Source organism: Clupea harengus, chromosome 8 (genome assembly GCF_900700415.2).
Source record: "Clupea harengus chromosome 8, Ch_v2.0.2, whole genome shotgun sequence".
In the NCBI taxonomy this organism is placed as follows: Eukaryota; Metazoa; Chordata; class Actinopteri; order Clupeiformes; family Clupeidae; genus Clupea; species Clupea harengus.
The window spans coordinates 7,952,435-7,978,714 of record NC_045159.1 but is presented as its reverse complement, the minus strand read 5'-3'; the positions used below and the strand labels follow the sequence as shown (position 1 = coordinate 7,978,714).

Here is a 26,280-nt window from a genome sequence, read left to right as displayed (position 1 = left end):
ATTCCTCGAGTGTGTGTGTGAACATGATGGCGAGGAGAGAGAGTGTGTGCCAGACGAAGAAAGAGAGAGGGGAGAACTGGAGAGCGAAGATCTCCAGCCATGACCCAAGAGGAATGTTTGAGTGAGACCAAGCCAATAACACATGCTAGATTACTGATGGAGTCAAAGTGAGGACAGAGCTATAATGAAATATGAAAAAAGTGTAAAGGCACATGATACAAGAGGAGTATCATAGAACAGAGGAGGCATTTTGCACATATTAAATATTGCTTTCAGGGAGAACCTTGCCTCATAAATTACACTAATTGCCAATATATAAGGTGTACACAAGTGTACATTTCCTAACTTACCAACAGTGAAAGTGTTGGCGTACCTGACAATAGTATGAACTATATAAGCCATTGTTAGTAAACAGACTATGAGTGAATTTGAAAGCGAAAGCAGAAGAGGAGCTTACTGCTGTGGTTCCTGAGCTGAAGGTCGTCCGTGGGAATCATATGCCTGAAGCGGATGGGGTCTTTCTCATCAGTGGTGGACACCCTGTGTGAGGCCCCCTGAGACACAACATGGAAGTATGCATGAGAGGGTGACACTACAATATGAGTATACACCATGACACAAAACATCAGCTGATAGCTAGGCTGTGGGTTTCTATAACATGTTCCAGTGTGATCATTCTTGAAAGATGAAATGAATCAAAGATGCCATGTAGAGTTCACTAAATACTATGGCAATATGGCCTTCAGATACTGATTCCAGTTCAGTTCTCATGGCGTGCCCCCAATAGTGTGCTGGAGATGTGCCCGTCATGCCAGCCTCTAATGTGCCATAAGCAAGTGAGGACCCAAGGACATGTTTTTGCAAGACATCCGTTGGTAAGAGCAGCCTCAGGTCACCGGAGACCTGAACTGTTCTTTTCTTCTATTACAGCTTAATGAAGGGAACGAAAGAAAGAAAAAGAAAGGCACACTTACCATTTTTTTCTTGTGCTTGGAGCTATCTTTGTACACAAAAACCAGCGCCGTTCTGAACACTGTAGAGAAACAAAGCGGAGAGAGAGAGAGAGCGGGAGGGAGGGAGGAAAAAAGCATTTAGCTAGAGAAACACATCATGGCAAACCTTTAAAAGGTTTTTCTGGCTAGATGGCACAGAGGCTGTGGACCACATGCTTTTCAAGTCAGTGTTTGAAGAAACGGAGGAAGCCCTTGAAAGCAGAGAATGCAATATTAATGCTTTAAGAGCCACAGGACAGAATGCTTATTTTCCTCTCAAGATTGCTGCACCCTCTAGTGGGTTTGCCTTGGCTGAGTGGGACTCTGGTCACCATCACTAGATGGGAGAAGGGCCATGAATAAAAGAGATGCTATTCTGGGAAAGGAATGCCTCATTTGTCAATTTAGAATTGGTACGCTCACCGACTCACAGACACACACACAAACATACCAAAAACAGCCAACCCTGGTTCTTTCTTCCCCTTGGTGAGAGAAGGTGGTGGGTTGATCCAAGCAACAGTGGCGTGCAGTAACAGGTCACCCATCGACAGATCAGCAACCTAAACACACACACACACACACACACACACACACACACACACACACACACACACACACACACACACACACACACACACACACACACAATTGAGCTAAAAGAAAATGCCTTTGTTGTGTTGAAAAATCCTAAACCAAATGATGCTCTTCACCAACTCCATCTTCGGACAGGTAGAGCTGAATGACAACTCTTACCTCTTTCTTTTCTCCACTCTGTTCATTGATCAGCTGGTCGAACACGGCACCATACTCCTCATGGATTTTCTGCATTTCGTTTATATGGCTGGCAACCTTGTTCATGGCTTTCATAGCAACTAGAGGTGAAAAACAAACAAACAAACAAAAAAAACACAAACTAATTTTGGCTAAGTACTATAACCTTCCACACAACCATCGACAAACAAATGTGAAGTCTGTATGCAGTGAGAAGGAGCAGTGACTACATAATGAATCACCAAGGCACTTTCACATTCCAACACAAATGTGCTCCATGGAGACACAATTGACTCGATGTATGAACACTTACAATGCCCCATACAGCTTGTACTACTGCTGGAAATGTCATGATAAAACCACACTGAGGAAGTATCACTAGCACAGAAGTACAAGAGAGGAAGGAGTAGGGCTATTGGTTACCGTCCAGGTGGTAGTGCTCGTCGCTCTCGGGGTCCGTGAGGGAGTGGAGCTCCCGGAGGAGCAGTGGGTACTTCAGCACCCTCTGGATGGGCTTGATCAGGTACGACTCGAGGGTGAAGGAGTGCTGTTGCCTGGGGTTACGCTCATCCAGGAAGGCCTTGAAAACGGGGTCCGTCTTAGCTACATAATGCCACACACACACACACACACACACACACACACACACACACACACACACACACACACACACACACACACACACACACACACACACACACACACACACACACACACACACACACACACACACACACACACACACACACACACACACACACACGGAATTAATTTGTTAAATAAATTATGGAGAATTATCAGGATCACATCCATTATAATCCTTCCTGTTTTATTTACATAGATGCATGGCCCAATATCCTACCATCACGACGGTACGTCAGTGGAACACTACCTAGTGAGAAGAGTCCAGGGACTAAACGCCGCAAGAATACTGACTGCGCTGTAGCTGGAGGGATCTGAAATGCCACCAGTCCGTGCACGGTTTTATGGAACAGTAGAAGTGCTTCTGACTTGAGTGACTTTAGAGAGAAAAATACCACACGGATGAATGCCAATGTGGGTAAAGTCACTGCATGTCAACTCAGTTCTCCGTATCTCTCAGCCCCTCTGGGAAAAAGAATAGAGATCCCCCAACCCCCATCCCTCTTCCCTATTCTTCTCTTCACCCTCTCCCAATCCCTTACAAACCTCTTTCCTTTAATCGCATAGCTTTCAACTCCACAGTTAAACCATGTCAGCAATACACATGACATAAACCGTGGCCTGGAGGGAAAACTACAAAAGCATGAGAGAAAAATTGATCCAAATGCACAACCCACAGAGACCGAGAGGCTCTCCAAGGAGTTTAACTGTACATGAAGGAGAGGATCTTTCCCTGAGCAAAGCCATTTTAGATCTCTGGTGATGCGTTCTATGGGGCAGGCTAGTGTTCGAGGAGCAATTAAAAGAGTACAGGGGTCAATGGGATTACCTTTGGCAATGACCTTGGGGACTTTAGTGTGGCTGGCACAGAAAGCACTGTAGATCTTAAATCGGTCTGCATAGTAGAGAAAAGAGCCGCCCAAGGAAAACAGGACTTTCTGTGGATTAAAACAACAGCAGTGGTTAGAGATAGAAGAACAAACTTTACATAAAACAACTTAAATAAAAATGTTAAAGCAAATGTCAAACTAAAATATACAACAATAAAAATCAGTTGGAGCTTTTTTGAAAGAAATGCTTTGGATATTGAGAGGACGCATCTACCTTGAAGTGATCAACTTTCTCAAGCTTCTCTAAATCTGGCACCAGTCTGGTCCCGTCCTCGAGCGTCTTGAGAAACTCCACCTGGAACTCCAGCATCTCCACCACGTTTCCAAAGAGGACGTCCAACTGGAAATGACAGGATATGTTTCAGGGAAAGTTGGTCAGGGAACAATGCAAGGAAAGGTCAGAGGTATACTTTCACAATGGTGTCTCCAGCGTCAGGTCATTATAACCAATTCATCTAGTCAACCACAAAACATGCCTTAAGCAACAACATCTAATGTTTCTTACACAATATGACCACCACACTAATGTCATGACATTCAGAAATATACATACATATATAATATACATATATAATATATATATATATATATATATATATTTTTTTTTAATGGGAAGTTTGAGAGTTGAAAGAAAGGACCTAGAGGATTATCTTCAACAGCTGCATACGGACAATCAGAAGCATGTGGATCTTATGTTACTGGCAGACATAATTTCAATTGGAAAAAAGGAACAATTCCGAGGATGTGGTGTTTGGAAAGAAAATACGTCCTGCCCAAGTTGAAAAATCGCTGTGGACACGGTTAATTCAGACCCATCACCTGTCTTCTTACTGTGGAAGCAAAGATCTTCTTTAGTGTGGTAGAAAGTTTGGTTTCTTATCTGAAGGTAAATAGTTTGATTGAGATTTCCATGCAGAAAGCAGGAATCACAGGTTTGTCTGCATAGCTGCCTTCTGTCCTTGCTACCTGACTTTGATGTTGGCATGCTGAGACCTCGGTGTGGTCATTTTTGATCTCATGACAGTCTATTGTGGAAGGCATTTAGCTACTTTCAGATCCCTGAGAAGATTTCAGCATCAGTCAGGGCATATTTTGTGGACATTCAGTTGTGCTTTTACACAAGTAACTACACCACATCCTGGCAGCATTTGGAGATTGGCATCATGGCTGGATGTACCATTTCACATTTGGCTTTTACACCATGACCGTGGAGGCATAAGGGCATCTATATGGGTTGTTGAAGGTTGCAGGCTGCATGATTGCAGGTTAAAACATATTTTGTCTGGATGTAAAACTAGGCTGACCCAGGGGCGCTAATTTGTGTGCTTGTTTGAGAATAAACAAGTTGAGGTTAACTCTTTGCCGGTTAATGACAAGGACAGAAGATAGGGACAGAAAAAAGGTCACCAGGCACGTATAAACAAAGATGACTGTAGATAGCTTCAAGTTCCACAGTGTATTGTTTTGATTGCTATGAGTCCAGACATGGTGTTGTATTCTGAGAGTTAGCACATTGTTTGCAGTATTGAGTTTTACAGTATTGAATTCCCTTTGAAGATGCGATTGAGGAAGCATTTGAAAGGAAGAAGCTAAAGCACGTGTAACTGATAGCAGAAATGAGGAAACAAGGTCACCAAGCACACACAAGAACAGTAGAGACAGGTGTTAGAGGCTTGATAGCTAAATAAACCACAACAGTTTGGTTTTTCGAGGACGGCCACTCAAAGGAGCTTTAATGGAGTTGTCTGAGGCTGCTGAAAAAGCAAGACAGTGGTTCTTGCTTAGGCGCTCGCAGAGTATTTGGGGGTCATGAATTACCGTGAACTATACGCAAAATCTTGTCGAGGTGTATCTGTTGTCTCTGGTAGTGCCGTGTGTTCTAATCATGAGTATGGAGGGGGGTGGCTCTGGGACGCCAGACACCACTGTTGAGCCTTCTGAAGGTGTCATGGGCCAAATTCAACAAAACACTGATGAAGGAAGGTGCCTGCTTGAAAACCCCAGTGAAATCCTTACAAATGCAGCTTTGTTGATAATGATGTATCCTGCTGCTCAGGTTTTATGGTTCAGTCATGTTGTTGTGTTTAGCGCTTGAGGCAGCATGCTGGCTTTGAGTACTTGCATGTGACAGTGAGAAGATTGGCAACATCCTGACCTATTCAGTGTCTCTACTCTATTCAAAAGGTGGTTGAACTTATTGAAGAGAAGAGCATCAAATCTTTCCCCTACCTCATCCTGAGTGAGAAAGCTCTCATTCTGAAGAGGTGTCAGATATTTCTCCATTAGCCACTTCAAATCCTGAGAAGACAAAACAGTAATGTTTACTTTAATGGGTTGCTGTGTGTGTGTGTGTGTGTGAGACCTAGACTTAAAAGTTTGTCTAATGAAGTCTTTCCTGCATCACATTCAATTACATCTTGATGTGCGTTCCCATTAGATCTTACATCTGAATCCAGAGGGCAGGTGTAACCTGCAGTTGTATTTGTTGGCCTCAGTGTGCACAGGTCCTGATGACCAAAGGATTTAATTGTACCTAATTCATCACTATAATGTGCCTTTACAAAAGTGATATCTATTAGAAAGTAGATCAAGGTCATTGTTGGTAACATGCAGAATCACTCACTCTCTCTCACACACACACACACACACACACACACACACACACACACACACACACACACACACAGTAGGCTAGGGCATACTTTTAGGATACAGGACACCATTCCCTCACCTTGACATAAGTCCGCTCTGTCTCCACCAGTTCACAGATGACATGGCGGAGTTTGACAGCATCCGTGAGCTGGCGCATGGCGGCGGGGGTGGGGGTAGGCATGGGCGAGACAGGACTCGGAGCGCACGAGGAAGACGAGGATGATGAAGATGAGGCCGGGCATTCGGCAGGATTCATGTCGTGGAGACTGCGGCAAAATGCTGTGACCTGTTCCGTGCTCTGGATGGAGAGTGCACAAATAAGAGAGAAAGAGAGAGAGTGTCACTTAAGAATGGCAGACGGTCCTTGAAGACGGAGGGAGAGCACACATACATACAGACTTACAGAAAGAGTGGTAGGCCTATAACGCCATTCCAAGAAGAAAACAAAGACGCCATTTCTGCTGCTCAACTGGAAATGCACTGCTCTTAGAAGTAGAAAAACAAACAGCAGTGCAGAGCTCAGCATTTGACTACCTCTGTACCAGCACGGTCCCATGCTGCCTCTCAGCACTGACTCCCAGTGAGAGAAGGGAAATGCAGAAGAGCAGGTTACCCAACTGTTCTCATCCCACCACGGGGAAAATCTCTTTCCCCACAAAAAAAAATACTTACACAATAAATACAAATATTTTTTTTTTATTACAAAACTCTGATGCAATGGACAATTCCTAGCAAAAAAAATGTGGATAAAACCAGGGAATCAGACCATTATATAGGACACAGGGATCAGATGGCATAAATGGATTACATGAGATATTTGAATCGTTTTTATCACACACACACACACACACACACACACACACACACACACACACACACACACACACACACACACACACACACACACACACACACAGAGACACACACTTACGAACACCTGCAGCTAACTGAAACTGAAAGGCTGAAATGACTTGTATAAAAGTGATCATCGGACTTCCGGTAATGGCTGCCTCGAGCATGGCTGTGTAACCAGTGAGCTCCTTTTAGCCAACATTTTAAACTCCGCCTAAACTCGAAAAATAATAATAGAACCGAACTAAATTAAAATAGGAGCGGATAATGAATACAAATACCAAGCCCAAAACCAAGAAGACCATGGAAAAGCCAAGGAAAGACGAAAATAAAGTAAAGTCTAACTCTAGCACGCTAGCCGAAGATAGCAACCAGGACCCAATCAACCCACTTCAGATTGGCTTGGACGGCATTAGCCAACAGATTTCTACCATGCAGAGCGAGCTGAAGGCTGACTTAAAAATGTTCAAAGAAGAGATAACAAGTCATATGAGAAGCGAGTTGTCACAGTTCAAGGAAGATATGGACCAGAAACTGGCGATAATAACTAAAGACTCCCAAGAACAAAATGAAAGGATGGATGCTGTGCTGACACGCACCGAGGAGGTGGAGGCTTGGAGCACAGGGGCAAACGAGGTGCTTCAGGAACTACTTCATGAAAGGAACAGGATGAAGGACAAACTGGATGACTTGGAATCGAGGTCTAGAAGGAATAATCTGCGGATATACGGCATACCAGAAGACACAGAGACAACCTCGGTGCTGTCGTTTGTGGAAGAGTGGCTCCGCACTGAATTATCGATTGAGAGAGACCTCCAGATTCAACGTGCTCATAGAGCGCTTGCTAAGAAACCGAAAGCGGAGGAGCCTCCACGGTCTCTGGTGGTAAACTTTCTCCAATACACAGAAAAAGAACTCGTGTTGAGCAAAGCATGGAAGAAGAAAAACATCACGTTGGGAGACAATCGCATTTATTTCGACCATGACTACAGTGCGGGAGTGTTGCAAAAGCGCAAAGCATACGCAAACGTGAAGAAGGTTTTGAAAAATCAAGGCATTCGCTTCCAGACACCGTTCACCAAAATGCGTATTCACTGGACCAACGGTCAGAAAACATACAATACAGCAGAGGAGGCTACCGAAGACCTACGAAAGAGGGGAATTGAAGTGGAAAGTCCAGCATATCAGAATGGTCCTCCCCAGCTCGAACAGCTCCTGTCATCCAAAACTGCAGCCTGGCAGCGCGTTGGACGGGATGGAATCGCGGAAACAAGACAACGGACCAGACAGAAGCTGCGAGAATTTCAACACGACTCCAACGAGAGGCGTCAAGGGGGAAACGACTAGGCAAGGATATTTTTTGGTTGATAGGAGTTATATGATTAGATAAAGAAAATTGTAGAAAGAGACTCACATGTTAATGACTTGGCTAATGACAATGTTAAATGTTTAATAGGTTAAATGATAATGGCTATTTAGATGAGAAATATCAAGGGTTTATTTTTTCAGTATTAATGGAATGTTGGCTGGAAGGGTAGCCTATGCCATAACCACAACTAGTACGGGTAGAGCAACTCTAAATGGGTGGACTCACGCTGCTAGGCGGGGGCCCTTTCTCTGCGAAAGGCCTTCTCCCCCAAAACAAAAGGGATGTCAATGTATAATAAGGGAAGTTGACATCTCTTGGAATTCAACTTTATGTCTTTCAATGGAAAGGATTTTTTTTGTCTGTTAAATAGTTCTTTGCTGTGTATTGTTAATGTCTGTTCAAATGTTGGCCTAAGAGGAAGTGAAGTTAAGACTTGGATAAATAATAATAATAATAATAATAATGACAATGATATATAAAGAAATTAAGGTTATGTCTTTAAATGTAAATGGTTTGGGAAACCCAGTTAAAAGAGCAAAAGTAATGAGTAAAGTGAAAAAAGATAAGGCACAGATCTGTTTTCTGCAAGAGACTCACCTTTCACAAACTGAACATGAGAAACTAAAAAGGTTTGGATTCAGAAAATCCTTCTATAGCTCACACACCAATACGCGCCAAAGAGGGGTAGCAATTCTCATATCAAATTCAACCAATTTTGAATGCCTAAATGAAATAAAAGATAAAGAGGGTCGGTATATAATAATTAAAGGGACAATTGATCAGAACATGGTCACTCTGGTAAATGTTTATGCACCGCCGGAAAGTGATCAAAACTTTTTGAAATCCCTTTTTGATGTTATTGCAGTACAAATGGAGGGCATGTGCATCTGCGGGGGGGATTTCAATGTAGTGCTGGACCATAATCTAGATACAACTAGTAAGAATAGAGGTAAGATGAATATGTCAAGACTGGTAAACAAAACATTGGAGGAAATGGGCTATTTTGATGTATGGAGGGATAGTCACCCGCTAGAAAGAGACTACAAGTCACTATTCAGCAACACACCTCAGTATATTCAAGAATAGACTATTTCTTTATGCAAAAAGAAGACAGACATAAAGTCAAAGAATGTCAAATAGGCGTGACTGATGTATCAGATCACAGCGCCATATATTTAACTGTTTACTTAAAGGGCAGAAAGAGAAGTACACTGTGGAGGCTAAATGTAGGTCTGTTAACAATGAAACAGTAACAGACCAAATCAAAAACAGGAATTCAGAACTACCTGGAAGAAAATGATAATGGTGAAACAGCTCCAATCTTTTTGTGGGATGCCTTAAAGGCTGTCATGCGTGGCAAACTGATAGCATTTACCAGTGGCCTCAAAAAGACAAATATTGCACGATATCAGTCTCTTCAAACTGAACTTAAGATGACAGAACATAGACATAAAGAAAGTCCAGAGGATAACACAAAACAACAATTAAAAGAGATACGTCATAAAATAAATGTACTGCTGCAGCAGGAAGTTGAAATGAAAACAAGATACCTTAAACAAACATACTATGAAGTGGGCCCAAAAGCTGCAAAACTGTTGGCACGGAAACTGCGTAAACAGCAAGTAGAAAGAGCTGTCCATAAAATACAAGACCCAAAATCAAACCGGCTTACATATGATCCAAAGGGAATTGAAAGTGTATTCAGAAATTATTATAAGGAACTCTATACACAAACATCAGTTACAAATAGAGGAGAGACTAAATCATTTTTGGACACACTGGATTTACCCTCCATAGGAGATATACAAAATAAACAAATAACATCACCCATAACTATAGAAGAAATTGAGAAAGCAATAGGAAAATTAAAAACATCAAAGGCACCAGGAAGTGATGGATTTGCACCAGAGTGGTATAAGAAACTCAAGAAGGAGATCACTCCAACTCTTCTCACTACCTTCAACTGGATTTTGAAAGAAAACCGCATCCCCCCCATCATGGAAGGAAGCAATAATCACTGTACTCCCCAAAACACAAAAGAATAGGGAATTATGTAAAAACTATAGGCCTATATCAATCTTAAATGTTGATTATAAAATCTATACCTCCATCCTAGCAAACAGATTACAAACAATACTACCGGATATTATAGATGAAGATCAAACAGGTTTTGTTAGAGGACGTCAGACTCCAAGACAATATTAGAAGAACCTTGCTTATTATAAATAAAATTCATAAACACAAAACACCAACAGCATTGATAAGTCTAGATGCGGAAAAAAGCATTCGATATGGTTAACTGGGAATACCTATACATGACACTGGAAAAATTTGGTTTCAAACAGAAGACAGTACAGTGCATTAAAGCTATTTATAACAACCCGACTGCGAGAGTAAAAGTAAATGGTTCTCTTTCGGATAATTTCACTCTAGAAAGAGGTACTAGACAAGGATGCTACTTAAGTCCCATCTTATTTGCCATATACATTGAGCCTTTAGCTCAAATGATCAGACAAGATTCCTTACTAGGTGGAGTAGAGATACACAATGAAAAACATATTATAAGCCTCTTTGCAGATGATGTGATGATTTATTTGAAGGATCCAGTGAACTCTTTTGATAGATTAATGCAAACTCTAGAAAAGTTCAGCGGCTACAAGTTAAATGTAACAAAGACACAGACACTCATTTTCCATACCACACCAACACAGAAACTAAAAAAACACAGACTGAGATGGGAAGCAAAATCACTTAAATATTTGGGAGTCAACATAACCAAAGACCTTTCAGAACTATATAATAGTAATTATGAAGAAGTAAACAATTTGATAAAAACGGATATAGAGAGGTGGTCTACTTATCCCATGGATCTCACAGACAGGATAAATGCAGTCAAAATGAATATACAATCCAGGTTATTATACCTGTTTCAATCACTCCCAGTGGAGGTGCCCCAAGCACAATTCACAAAATGGGACAAATTGATATCCAGATTTGTATGGGAAGGAAGACGACCTAGAATACGCTTTACCACTCTCCAGCTACCTAAGGATAAAGGAGGTATGGCACTTCCAAATTTGAGGCAGTACTTCTATGCAGCACAAATCCGCCCACTTCTATGTTGGGGGAATAATACCGCTATAACCCGCTGGAAGGATATAGAGATATGCACTCATACTAACCCAATCCAAACATGCGTAGGTGAAAGGCAAACCCCTCTACAGCTCAAGGATCAGATTGATCCAGTAACATCTTTTACGCTAGATACATGGCACTCAGTTACTAAGCAGTTGAAAATAGGTAGGGAGCTTAGTCTTCTAAAATGGATTGCATTTGACAGAGAATTTATTCCAGGGAATATGGACACGACCTATAGAGGATGGGTAAATGATGGCATAACGGCAACATGTACCATTATCAAGGAAGGTGTAATGCTGAGTTTCCAAGAAATGAAAGATAGATTTGGTGTAAGGAACGCAGATCTGTTCAGATATCTACAGATGAGAGACTATTATGATAAAAAAATAAGAAAGAAGGATGGAGAAGTTCATCCCCTGATCAAGATTCTTGTGACGTCATACTGTAGAGAAATACCGAAGGCAATTTCAATTCTTTATACTTGTTTAATGGAATCCAAAACAACACTCAACATTATATATAAAAGCTAAATGGGAGAAAGAGCTAGATGAGGAAATCTCTACTGAGATTTGGTATGAAATGTGGAAATGTCACCAGACCACCACACAATCACATAAGTGGAGAGAGTTTGCCTGGAAAAATCAGGTCCGTTACTTTATCACTCCCTTAATTACAAGTAAACAGTCGTCAACTCCGCAAACATGCTGGAGAAGATGTGGAGATGTGTCACCAAATCATACACATATTTTTTGGAGCTGTAAGAAAATAGAACCTTTTTGGAGAGAGGTACATGAAGTTGTATGCCAGACCCTGGGATATCCAATTTCTTTTACATGTACAGTCTTATACCTAGGACATTTAGTAGAGTGTGTAGCTAGAGATGACCTATATCTGGTGAAAATTCTTCTTACAGCGAGCAGGAAGACAATCACAAAAAATTGGCTGAAAGCAGACATGCCACAATGTAAGCAATGGCTATCTATAATCGAGGAAATCCAGGGGATGGAAAAGTTAACATACAAACTGAAATTGAAAGAAGAGCTATTTGCTAGGAACTGGGGAAAATGGATACAAAATGAAACATATGTAGACATGACTGGATAATAAAATAAAATATGAACACTATTATAGAATACTAAGAATTATATTATATAGTAAAGGACTCATATATTCATAATATGGCTCCTGTAAAGTCTCCTCCAGGCCAGGGTCACCCTTGTATGTTTTGTCATTTTTCTTTCTTTATTTATTTATTTTATTTTTTTTTAAAGTAATTTATTTCTGTTAACCTATTTTCCAATGTATGTTGGTACATTATTTATGTTACTGTATGTACATTATCTTATCTTTATGTGTCTTACTTCCAATAAAGACAAAGTTAAAAAAAAAAAAAAAAAAGTGATCATCATCTTTGAGAATTGATGGCAATTTCTATGACTATTAACTATTTCTATTAACACTGCATTGTGCCCCCCCCCCCCCCAAAGGTTGAGTGGCGTCATCCAGTGGACATGCACTTTTCACCTCTGCATTTGGCAAAACATTTCCTCTTTAGTTAGTTATAGTTATTTTTTGACATAATTGAATCGCTAAGGAGCAACAAGAACATTTTCCATCACAAAGGCTTGACCTTTTCTACTGAGCTCTAAAACCCTGCCAAGTCGGTCCTTCTCACATATAATTACGTGTACACACACTTACAAAATCAAATGTCAACTAACCAGTTTAACACACACACACACACACACACACACACTCTGTAGAACAGATTAACCCCAGTGAACATCTTTTGATCATCAGTTTCATATACATTCTACATTCTCCCACATAAACCAGAATGCTAACAAAGGTGAACAGAGCCGTACAGTTCGTAAATACATGCCATCACCAACTTACACCAGCTCTCCTCCCCAAACACACACACACACACACAAACACACAGCTGTTACACTCCCAACAAAGATAATTACAAAACACACAGAGGTGGAACTGATGCAGAGGGACAGGACGGAGTGGGGGGAACAGATGGAGTGGCGCACGGCGTATCCCTCTGTCAAAGCCAAAGTGACACGCTGACAGGGAAACTAATCACCGTCGCGCACCTCCAGCTCTGATGAGCCCAGACAGGCAGAGGAAGGTGAAGACCGCCAGATATAGGCACATTTGGTTCTGAGCCCGCTTGAGCTCCTGAACAGAAAGCATATGGCATAGATCCTAAAAACACACCTCGGAAAAGCTTACGTTTAGAATTTTCCGGAGGTTTTGTAATAGGAGATTATGCGAGACAGCGATAGAACAACAACAAAAAGTAGCTTACACACCCACTAACTGTCATTCTCTCTGCCTCTCACACACACACAGAGGGACGTGCGCTCACCAGTTGCAGCATGTCATAGATGGATTCAGAGGAGCGCTTATTGTTCCTGCTCCTCCTGAGCGCAGACATGGCTCCGCTTGGTGTGCCAGCGCCCCTGTGACAGAACTTTCCCGAAGGTCAAACGGGTCACAGGGTCTCACGCCACACCGGACCCGACGTCAGTCCTCCCGTTATCAGACCGTCTGGGTCAAGCCGGACGGCGTGAGAAAAATCTCACGGCTGTCTAGTCCGTAACACACGGATGAGCAGCGGAACCGAGAGGTTGCTTCTCCTCGCCCCAAACACCGGTCAGAGCCCACGCTATCAGCTGAGCAACGCCCTCAGTGTCAAGACTGCTCTGACTCCCCCTTCCTGTTTACACTTCTGCCCTCTTCCCTGCTCTTCTACTCGCCCTCCCACCCACCCACCCAACCAACCACCCCGCTCTCTTTCTCTCTTGTTCACTCTCTCTATCCCCCTCTCCACCACTCTCACTAGCTCTCGCTCTCCTAGTCTTTCCTCAGAGTCTTTGAGGGGATGGATTTAAGCTTCAACCCTAGATGGCAGATCAGTACGAGGTAAATAATAACAATAATAAATCACATCTGCGGAGGGGACGAGGAGGACAGGGTGGGGGAGGGGCAAACGCTGGTGGAGCTAAAGCTCTCAGTGGCGTACGAGGCTAATACAGCCATGCATAGAGCAGAGCAGTGAGTGGGCAAAACTAAAGGCTGTGAGGAACTACTGCTACTGGGTGATCTTCCACAGCATGACTTCAATAACATATGCAAAGATATTCAGTTGCGTCAAGAGACTGCAGTAAATCGGAACGCTAACCCTAAAGAAGGAGTCACTCATCAGGGGTGTTGTGAGCCAAGCTAAGAAAACAAAGAGCAAAGCCACGCAATGAACACTCGGTGTAACCCCGTGAACAATTAAGGCAGTGTTACAGTGCCAGACAACAGAAGCACAGCCACTGAACTTAAGTAACATAACAGTCAAAGCTAAACTTAGTGACGCCAATAGTGATACATACGGAACAATAGCTTTCAGATCTTTTTTTCACCTCAAGGTATGAGTTAAAGTATCTTGAAAATGAAGTCAACAGAAAAGCAGAAGGCAACTCAGAAAACAGAAGAAACTGTTTGCCGGAGGGTACTCCAGGTACATGATTTAGTGACGCATCTAGATAAGTTAACTCAGAGTAAGACGTGAACCTCCTAATAGAAGAGCCCTACAAAGACCTGACTACACTGTATCAATTCAATGTTCAAGTCATACATTAAAGTAATAAAGCATAATGACATCAGAATGTTGTGCACATAAACATCAACAAAAACAATTCATGGTACATTCACAAACCCAGGCCAAACAGGGCAGATACAAACATTGCATGCAACCAGGTACCAGACATGCGACAGCCACAGAAAGCACATAAAAAGCGGTCATACCTCCATCTTCACTGTACAAAGCAAAGAGCAGTGTGCAGCTCTTTCAGTCACAAGCTGGGATTTGGCAAAAAGGGCAGACGAGTTAAAACCTGTTCCATAGAACCCGTGCTAGCGCTGGAATCTCACTTTCTGACATACACGCGTTCCATTCACACACGCACACACACAAAACCCTCCCACACACACACACGCTGTACACAGGGACAAACGGGCTAGAGCCCTCACATTTCTGGAGGATCTGTAGCCGAGATCACCACCATTGTTGACATTGTCCTTGGAGATAGCTTATCTGACAGTCTGCTGATGCCACTCTTATTTGTGTCATCATAAGCAAAGGGGATCTTCACGCACTGGGCTTATCAGTGCAGAGGCTGGTTGGAGACAGGAAAGGCAATGTTTCCTTCCCAGACCTCAGACCTGCCCACAGTCCTCTGCCGTCATCTCTCTGCTGTACGGGTTGGCTGATGATTGCACTGCATGCATTCTAAACATACCATGCCTGACCGTCAGTCCATATCAGGGAAGCTACCTGAAGCTTTAAAAAGACAAATTATTCTTTAACAAGTCCTGGTAGATTCAGCTTCAACATACAAATATACTACAGCAACAACCACCACCACCACTACCACCCAGATAACCCATTTTTATTCTAAAGACATTCTTGTAAAATTTTAGGTTTTTGGTAGTTTTTGAGTACATTGTTTCCTGATATTCATCCTTCAGTTTAGTCCTTAACATTTTCCTAATTTTCCTGTTACATTCTAAACATGTAATTTCATGCAAGGAGAATAGATTCCTAATGTTCCTCAATGTTCCCATTTCTGACATCTGATGTTCTCACAACAATGTGTCAAAATGTTTGCATCTAGCCTAACACTGTGAGACCTTCTGAGAAACGTTACAACGTAAAACTTTAGCTGGGAACACACCGCACATTCTGACAGAAGGAGTATACTGCACTACAAGCTGTGTCTTTCAGGAGACAAATTAAACCTAGTTATGAAGTACCTGAAGTAAAGTGGGATATCAGGACTTGTTTTTGCAAGATATCTATGTGACGCTGTGAACAGAACTAATGCCATCACTGCTTTCTGACTGAGGTGTGTGTGTGTGTCAATTAACACCTTTCAGCGGAGGTGAAAGCATTACGCAACAGCCATGCTGCAACAGGGCCAAAAGTCAGAGAAATGAAACCACTCCAAAAAGTTTTCCCACTCACAGATACTGCAGCGCAATCAATCATGTGTCCAATCATGTGTTCTCATGGACAGACCTTGGGCCCTGTCCTGAAGTGTTGTTTTGAATCATACTGGTTCTTTGAACTGGGAGAACATAACTGCTTTATCAGGAGTGGAACAGGATGAAGCATGTCTTTATACATGCAGTTTAGAGATCCCTCTGTTCATGCTCTGTGCGGAGAAAAGCCCACAGTGATGACAATCCCCTACGCACACACTCACCCTGCTTCAGAAGTATGTTGCAGCACACACACACACACTGCATCAGAAGGATGTTACAGCACGCACACACACACACACACTGCATCAGAAGGATGTTACAGCACACACACACACACACTGCATCAGAAGGATGTTACAGCACACACACACACACACACACACACACACACACACACACACACACACACACACACACACACTATATATGATCTGGAAGACTACAAGAACACCTCATTTCTCAAAGTCAGATTTGAACCTATGGTGTGTTTGCTTGACATCATAGATTAAACATTACACAAACACAAGATTGGGTTGCCCAGTGATCATCTTCAAATGATCAAAAGATCTTCCAGCCGACCCACAATTACTGTACAACAAGTAATGAGTGGTCCCTTTCAGAGTCCAGTGGGACCAAACCCCCCTCTAGTGGCACAGTGGTGAAATAGCACCAAAGGAAAACACAATGACAAAGGTGGGTGTGCTGGAGAATCAGACATCAGACAGTGAAAATAAGGGAAATAAAGGACACAGCACCAAGAGAGAGTCAATGTGACAGAAAGCATTACCCAGAAATCATTACACCATACATCACAACGATTATTACAAGTTTCATATACCCTAAACCCTCAGCTCCACCTCTCAGGGACAGGGTTCAGGGTTCAGGGTTCAGGCTGGAGGGCTGAGTGGGACTGGAGGGGTCGTCTTGATGCGGGGAGATGGAGGGGTGGAGGGGGAGGAGCAGAGTTGTTATTAACAGTGGAAATAATTAAGTCCCGCGGTGCTTTGTCTCTCCGCTTGTCTCGTCTCCCGCAGCACTTCAGGCAGTAATTTATCAGCGCTAAGCGATCTGCATCGGCACACATAATCGAGTGATTAGGATGCAGGATAATTAGGAGACGCACCCGCCTCGCACTCTTGCAATCCCCTCCTCAGACAAAGAGGAAAGAAGTGACAGAATCCTGTCTTCAAGACAAACGGAGAGAGAGAGAGAGAGAGAGAAAGGGAGAGAGGGGCAGGTTGGGTGGGGGGGGCACAACATGAGACACAACCCCCAGCATGGAGTACTGCTCCTGAAAACTACTCTGAGAGGCACTCCAAAGCCTCGATCACATAGCGATCATCTACCAGGAGTCATTGAGCTGGTCCAATTGAGGCAGAAATCACTTTGATTAGCCTGAGAGAGAGCGAGAAGGCATCCTTCCCCGCACATCTGTTTCATACAGACTATCAGTCCTTGGCCTCCCTCTGAGATGGAGCCGCATGATGGGCTTTTATGACCGGAGCTCAGGCCCCAAACCCCTGGGTAAGTGAGAGAGAAGCACGTCCCCCTACTGGGATGGGGCGTCGTGAACGGGTTTGCTGCTACGACACACTCCATCAGCCACTTTAATAAGGAGCGCCTGTAGCGGGAGAGAAAAGCGCTGCTGTGTTGGGGATAATTGTTAAAAGAATGGAGACGGCACGCACGTCCCACACGCAGGTGCTGGAGCAAGAGAAGCTCAGACTGTAACAAGGAGAGTCCACGCACTCTTCTGTGTGAAGTGTTTAATAAGAAACACCATGTTTTGGCCAGTGGCTTTCTACAGATGTTCAAACTAGAAGGAGAAGATTAGCAAGGAGAGAAAAGACAGACGTGTTGTGAACACCCTGACGCAAAAAGTTGAACTCCCATGTGAGACGAAGGCGAGATGAATGCGTGCGAGAGCAAGTGGAGCCGAGAGGAGGTCGACACACAGAAGTAAGGGAATGAGGCAGAGATGAGGGAGGATACCACATGCCAGGTGGTGAGAGAGAGAGAGAGAGGTGGCAAAACAGTGGGCACTCAGAGGGCAGCAGTCAGAGTAGGGGGAGAAAGAGAGAGAGAGAGAGAGAGAGAGAGAGAGAGACACAGACAGACAGACAGAGAGCAAGACGGTTGGGAAGAGAAACAAAATTGGTAAGGAGACAAGAAGGAGAGGGGGAGGGAGACGAGTGCAAGAGACAGAGGGTGGGGGTGCCAGCCACTGAGCCTGGCAGAGCACTGGTGAATTATCCGGGGCTAAATGCGTGTCTCCACAGCAGATGGCATGATACAGCGCTGAGCACAGAGACAGCCTGATTATTCATTTCCCTTTATTTAGAACAGGAAGTTGGCAGGGTGAGTGTGAGAGACAAGGACAGGAGGGAGGGAGAGAAAGAGAAGGAGAGAGGGAGGGAGAGAGAGAGAAGGACCGTGAAGACAAAGAACATAAATCGCTTTGTTTTAAGCAAGTCAGGCAGAGTACAGACTGTGATCATTTTTTTTCTGAGGAAATTTCCAAACCATGACTATGACCAAGCCAGCCACTTAGGTACTTAACCACACAAAAATAAGCACCAAAAGTACCAAATAAAACCCCCACAAATCCAAAATAAATGAACAAAGCCTAATATTCCGCGTAGTTTTCAATGCACATTATTGATTGGATACTGAAAAAATAGTTTTCTGCCAGTTAGTAGCCGTCACTAGGCGGAGGTGCTAATCGGAGTGACAAGCGTGGCCACTGTAGTCTGGCTACTGCACAGCGATTTGAGCAAATCAGCGGCGCTCAGCAGGATGAAATGGGACATAATCTAAATTGGATGGTGACACAGCTCACTCACTCGCTCATTCACGCTTACCCACGGCTCACCGATTTACGCACATGCACATGATCCAATGGCTTTGTGTTAACACACACCACTCATCCAGGATTCATCCTGTAGCGCTCTTGTTGCTCAGGCACTTGTGTAAAGACAGTGTTGCATTTCATCCATTTCATGCATCCTCTTCTGTCTTGTGTAGGGTAGTACTGGGATACGCATAGATGAGCATACTGGATATTTTGCAACTTGTGCAAAAATGGTGGTAAGCTAAATACTACGCTTTATGGCACAGCAGCTCCCTGGGTATCAAACCCATGATCTGTGCATTTCCACAGATTTGCTCTGTGAACAGAGATAACATTCTTTGGCTGACTGGGTCTCAGCTCAGCGGGCTCAAGCCTAACGCCCCCCAAGCCCCCCCCCCCCCACACACACACATCCCTCAAATCCTGACTGATGATGTGGATCTTTCTTCTTTCATCTGAGCGGTAATGAGACTGGGTCGAGGCAGACGTCCAGACCATCCTCATGGGAGATGCCCCTCTCCGTCTCACTGGTCAAACCTCACTGGCTGACCTCCGCACGCCCCTCTGGGATGTGATAATGCCGCATTGTTGCCACAGCGTGTCAATCATACTGTGTGTGCTCACAAAACACTGGGAGCGAAAATAAGTGTGTCTGTGTTCGCATGTGAGTGAGAGTGTGTGTGTGTCTCTGACTCAGTGAGTGTGTGTGTGTGACTCAATGAGTGTGAGTGTGTGTCTCAGTGAGTGCGAGTGTGTGTGTGTGTGTGTGTGTGTGTGTGTGAGAGACTCAGTGAGTGTGTGGAGATATGCGTGTTAAGACAACCAGATCGCTCTCCCATCTGTCAAGAGTCTCTGGTTTAAGGTCATTCGATGGTCTGTTGCAGAGGTCATTCACTGTCACACAAGCAAAAAAGCCAAGCTATTTACTGCCCATTATCTCTCCAGATAAGGCTACTTACAATGCAATGAACCCAGTGACCCGAATAAGGTCATTTAAACAATAACCAATACAGAGAGGAAGGCACAGTTTATTTACAACATTTAATACGTAGCCTCCTCGAAGGGTTAAGGAATAAGTCTCCATCTATAAAGACTAGAGAGAAGACATCCGCCTAATTGGCTGTATGCCACCAGTGACATCCTTTAAAAAATGGCCTCATTCCCAGCAGCCAATCGGACTCATTTTCCACAGAATCGACTACAGATGAAACTCCTGGAAAATAGCACATACATCCCAACAAGCCCCACCTCTAACGCCCACAGCTATGACGCATCAAATTACTTTAACAATAGAACAACCAGCCTCTTTTGTTGTGTGTGTGTGTGTACGAGTTTGTTACTCAAGTGTGTGCATGTGGGTGGGTGTGAGAGTGTGTGTGCGCATTGTTGTGTTGTGTGTGCCTGTGTGACCTTACCTTGGGTGATGTGTCAGCATCCAGCTCATCCTCCAGACTGTCCCCTGGGCTGTCGCTGGTCAGGATGGATCCGTCGCCCAGGCCATCATCTGGGCTCTCTGGGGCCAGGATAGTCCCCTCGTCCAGGATCTCCTCTGCAGAGGAAGGAAGGAAGGACACACACACACACACACACACACACACACAATATCTTTATCTGGATCTTTTTTTCCGCAAGCGGTCACACAACGCTACTTTGAAAAGAGTGTGTGCAAAAACGTGTGCTTTTCACGTGTGGGGCACGAGTAACTGACCATGTGATAACCTTGTCTAATTAGCTCAAATAAACAGCAAAACACTGTAAAACGTTTCTGACTGACTTTTCAAAAGAATCCAAGGACACACACATATAAATCCCCCCACCCCCTACCACCACCACCAGCACCACAATACTGCGAGGGTGATGTGTGCGAGCAGACGGCTCACCCTGGTCCTGGGAGAAGATGTCAGTGCAGAGGGTGTCGTCGTGCTCGGCGCGGCGGGGGGGCTGGGTGCACAGGTGGCGTGGGTCGACGGCGGGCAGCGTGCTCACGCTCAGGGTCAGGGAGGGCAGAGCGAACGCAGCCTGCATGTCCGACAGCTCCAGGGCTGCGGCTGCTTTCCCATTCAGATGCAAGATCTCATCGCCAGCTCGCAGACCTGCTGAGCAAAACACACACGCACAGACACACACACACACACATTAGTATACACACAAGTACACTGTCACACAAACAGAATAATGTGCCTAGTACATGTTTGCAAGGTCAGATTTCACTGCATTGATGAAATAATACTTCCCTGTAGTACTATTCAACAGTCTTGAACCTTTATTTTCTTTTGTCTTTCACACTGCACTACTACACGGCTTGGAAAGAACAAAGAAAAACACAGCTCTTTTTCTCCTCAGACACCATCTTGTCATTTAGCTCAGTCTCTCCCCATCTGTCTGCAACACCTGATCCCCGCTCTCTTAACGATCAATTACCTCCTGGAGAGCCAGTCAATTAACTTCTAATATCACGATTAACACTCATTAAGCGGGACGGAAGCCACAATTGATTATTGATGCTCCCTCCAACGCCACAGGGGCATGGAAACCAAGACAATTTGGTGAGGGGCTGGAGACATTCGTGAAGCTCTGTCTTCCTGTACAGGTGTCAATAGGACTGGTTCATTGAGAGGCATCAGTCTTATTTTAAATCACCTTCTGAGAATCCCTCATGCTCTGCAACACAGATACATTGCTACATCTTGATGGGACTGTGTGTGTGTGTGTTTTTCTAAAAAGTGTGCATCTGGTTGTCCTTGTACGCACACTTCTGTGTGTGTGTCAGTGTAAGACTGCATTGTTTGTGTTTCCACACTCCTCTTGAACTCCACCCATTTATGCACACCAGCACACTCCTTTTGTTTAAAAAAAAGTACACATCGCATTAACAAACACACATTTATTTTCACACACACACACACACACACACACACACACAGAGAGAACTCCAGATAGCCTGGGGCGTGACCTAGTTGCGTGTGTGATGTGAGATGTAAGCCACGGTGGTGGGTTCCAACTGGCCAGAGTGCCGCAACCCTTCTGGCAATGGCGCTGAGATAAATATGAGCGTAGTGATGTCATGGGGGGAGAGAGAAAAAAAGAAGGAGAGAGAGAAAGAAGGAGAGAGAGAAAGAGAGAGGGAGAGGTAGAGCATGCCCCTGGTGTTTTTTTTATCCATGACTGTCCTGGTTTTGGAAAGAAGCCCCCGGCAAGTAGACTAGAAATGGCAAGCCTGGACTCGGCTCACCATTCATCTTCGACAGCAACGAGCTCTAATGAGCTTCTAGGCGGCTGGACTTTTACTAAATACTTTCTGGGGACATGCAGCCGGAGTGGAGGGACTTTTTCTCTCGCAAATACACCCTGTCTGCGCAGGCTTTCCTTCTAGGTCTTTTAATCATATCTGACTGGAGCCCTTTTCACACTCTTCTTTGCTGGTTTAGTCAGACCCTCCTAAGGGCCGTTAGGGTCGCAGTCAAACAGACCAGCAAACCATGGGTTACAATGACCTCAAGTGAAAGTTTTCAGTGGGGTTAACCAGTGGGGGCATCTGACTTGCACGCTGACGTGCCTTCAAGTTATCTGCGTTGCGTGTGAAGAGTGAAATAATAAGCAAAAGCCTGTGGCCCAATGCCATCATAATTACACCATGATTGCTGATTCCTGTTTTTCGCTTTAAAAGGGGGTTGACTGTTGCAAGGAATTATTTATTACATACACACACACACACACACACACACACACACACACACACACAGCGGCCGGCAAAGCTTTCAAGTATGACCTGAATCAGTGAGGGCGTGTCCTGGGTAGAAGGCTTTTTTAATCCAAGCCTGGCTTGTGCTTACTGTGCATCAGTCCCAGTTCCCCAGCCTCATCAGCTCCACTCTTACCTCTCATCAGCACTCCTTTTAAAAGGGATAGCAGCGAAGGACCAGAAAAGCCTTGTCATCCTACAGCACTCATTCTGTACTGAGCCTTGTCATCCTACAGCACTCATTCTGTACTGAGCCTTGTCATCCTACAGCACTCATTCTGTACTGAGCCTTGTCATCCTATAGCACTCATTCTGTACTGAGCCTTGTCATCCTACAGCACTCATTCTGTAGTGCAGTTCCTTTTTTGACCCAGCCCATGCAATAGACCTTCTGTTCTTCCTCTGACCTTTAAAACTCTCTCATTCTCATTCATGGCCACGGATCATCTTAAAGTCTGATCAGGGGGTCAGCTGGAAGAGATGTGACTGCTTGTTGTGATATGCCCTTTCATTCAACCATATCACAAGCAACTCCCACAGAAACAGAAGTTTCACACGAGGTCTATCCACAAGACCCAGTTGTCCTTCTGGTGCCAGTTTTCCAACCAATCTGCTGATTAATTGTGTTTGCCTCCTGATTAATTGTGTTTGTATGGGACACCGGGTTGGTACCAGGTGGGGCCTCGAGGGGCTGATTGTGCCACTCAGTGGGCACTGTACCCGGGACCGGATGCCCATTGGGGGTTGGGGGGGGGGGAGGGGGGCGTGCCTGGTATGCAAACAGGGAAGAAACGGTTTTAATTTTGTGTTGGGCTGATGAACCCGGTCTGATGTGAGCGTCGTAAATGAATTTCCTCCAGTCGACTGGAGATTTGGGTCAGCCTGTCTCACTCTGGCCGGCCCTGCATTCTATTCTCCTGACGGTGTCTCGGCTAGCTCTACACAAATGGTGTGCCGGGAAAGTGTGTTAGTCTGCCCGCTGGCGGCAAAGAGAAATGTCTTTAGAGCCCCGTGTCTGTCCCAAGTGGAGTGATATGTGAGGGAAGGCATTCTGAAGTGAGTGGGAGATGAGGATGTTACGTGTTACGTCTCAAAAGTTAAATCCATTATGTTGTTATGAAAAGACGACCTCCAACTCCAATTCCGAATGGACAATAATGTCAAACTCCATAACCGACTACTGGAATAACTAGACGTGAAAAGCAAGTAGCTCCCGATACAATAGCCGTATTGATTTTTTGCATATAACCCCTCTCTCGTGTGCAATGTGGTTAGCCAACACACTTAGCTTTTAAACTGTCTAATAGTGTTATGCACTGCAGGCTATGCGATCAATAGGAAGTACGTTCTGGATATGTGTGGGTACTATGGACAGATGGTTACTGCGCATCTGGAAAGGTGGGTATCATCCAGTCTAAAAAATGTGAATAAAGTGAATGTCAACCTCAAGAGTATAACAGTCACTCATGGGTGTGCAATTCCTTGTGTTAGACTGAACAGCCATATTGTTCTGTGAAAGTAACTGAAGCATAACAGATAGGCTGGCAGGTAAAGCGGAGTGGCTTCACTGGAATGCCCCCCCCCCCCCCCATCCACGGCCGTCTCTCACCTTTGGCGGCGGCCAGGCCTCCCGCTTTCACGTCTGTCACATGGAGCTGCTGAGTGCCATCCTCGTCCACCACCACAACTGAGAAACCTACAGCAGCAGAGCAGAGGAGAGGAGAGAGGAGAGACAGGGAAGAGAGACAAAGAGAGAGAGAGAAGCAGACTGATGTGACTCCACATTTCCCAGAACATTCTAAGCACATACAGTTGATTTTGACTGGTACGACTGGTCCTACTGGACTGAATAAAGAGGCACATTTACCGTATCCAATGACGCAGGATTCAGCCCTGTCAAACTGAATGACCTTTGTCACTTTGGGCCAAATTTCAATCTCTTTGAAGAGCTGTAGACAGATGAACATACCCAATAGTCCAGTTATTAGTGCATATATAAAACACAACAGGACCGACTGCTATACTGACATTTAGAGCTATGATACACTACTGCCACTATAACTTACCATCAGCAAAACTGTATAAGATACGGATGGATATATATATGCACACATGGGTAAGAGTTTGAAGTAAAGGAAACTTTTCAGACTGTTGAAGAAGCATTAGAGGAAACAACACCGAAGGGAACACAGTCTCCTCAGAGAGAGAGAGAGAGAGAGAGGGAGAGAGAGAGGGAGGGAGAGAGAGAGAGAGAAAGTTATATGCAAAAAGAGAGGGAGAGGGAGAGAGAGAGATCGAGATCGAGTGAGAGAGAGAGCGGGAGTTAAGGAAGGGGGATGCCCAGTGAGGGACTGGGAGAATAAGTCTACTGATTCATCTACAAAGCTGTTTTTGTGGAGGGGAGAAAACCGTAAAATAGATTCGATTTTGAGGTTGCAAAGTTGGGTAGTTTAAGCACATGCACCCAACAGACACACACACACACACACACACACACACACATACACATCAGAGGAGCAGTGCTCTAAATAGATCTTGCTGTACATGAATCTGGAGGATGCATTATTAATGTTCTGCACAGGAGCCCTGTCTCAGCATCAGAGGGGGATTTCATACACACAGTAACCTACATCCCAGTCATCTTATGACAGATACAGTATGTCAGCAGCGCAATGCAGCACACAGCACGACTTCCCAGTCTTTCAAAGCCACTGAAAAGGTAAAAAATTCTGAGCTTTTGAGTTCTGCTCAGCTTTCTCAAGCCATTATGTGAAGAGAGATCCTCTCTCCACCGCTCCCAACCCCTTTCCCTCTCTCTCATACTTCTGCTGGACAAACAAACTAATATTTCTGTTTGCTGTCAGTGCAGCTACTCCATAGGAGTCTGACTGGACCAGATGATAAGGGACTGAAAATTGCCTTCAGCAAACCACACCGTGACAATGACCAACTTGTCAAGCATTCTTCTTTTCCTGACAGAGGACCCCACTCACCATGTCACACACATCTTCCTCTGGCTTTGGGATGTAAAACTGCGTCTGGCCGTTGATCGTAAACTTCAGCCGTATGTAGTGCTTGGAGGGGTCCAACTTGTTAGTCTGAGAAAACATTGAGAGAGAGAAGGACTAAATTGAAAAAGTAACAAAAGCAGACAGGCAGTTGAGCTGACCAAAGCTGACAACAGTAAGTGGGCTCCAAAAATGTAGTAATCCCAAGTGAGGTTTGAGTACACTGGCATGTATTCAGACATCACATTACTCATACCTCTCCATATGCAATAATGCTTACTGACATCAGAGATTAATAACCTTGGCTGCAGTTAAAGGGTTTCTGAG

General features: G+C 44.3%; 1 protein-coding gene across 3 annotated transcripts in view; it reads right to left on the bottom strand.

Moving 5' to 3' along the window:
• tiam1a (TIAM Rac1 associated GEF 1a) overlaps window positions 1-26,280 on the bottom strand; it is an 80,004-nt gene that overhangs the window by 3,966 nt on the left and 49,758 nt on the right. For 2 of the 3 annotated variants that reach the window (XM_031571713.2, XM_031571714.2), the window contains exons 11-24: window positions 25,939-26,043; window positions 24,813-24,894; window positions 24,555-24,641; window positions 21,084-21,299; window positions 20,619-20,752; window positions 6,027-6,245; window positions 5,525-5,593; window positions 3,510-3,635; window positions 3,235-3,343; window positions 2,187-2,366; window positions 1,746-1,864; window positions 1,444-1,552; window positions 975-1,033; window positions 458-554 (exon numbers count right to left, since the gene is read on the bottom strand). In XM_031571713.2, the coding sequence (XP_031427573.1) occupies window positions 458-554; window positions 975-1,033; window positions 1,444-1,552; window positions 1,746-1,864; window positions 2,187-2,366; window positions 3,235-3,343; window positions 3,510-3,635; window positions 5,525-5,593; window positions 6,027-6,245; window positions 20,619-20,752; window positions 21,084-21,299; window positions 24,555-24,641; window positions 24,813-24,894; window positions 25,939-26,043 (1,711 nt within the window). The remainder of the gene's footprint in view (window positions 1-457; window positions 555-974; window positions 1,034-1,443; window positions 1,553-1,745; window positions 1,865-2,186; window positions 2,367-3,234; window positions 3,344-3,509; window positions 3,636-5,524; window positions 5,594-6,026; window positions 6,246-20,618; window positions 20,753-21,083; window positions 21,300-24,554; window positions 24,642-24,812; window positions 24,895-25,938; window positions 26,044-26,280) is intronic. The other variant, XM_031571716.2, reaches the window with a different exon arrangement.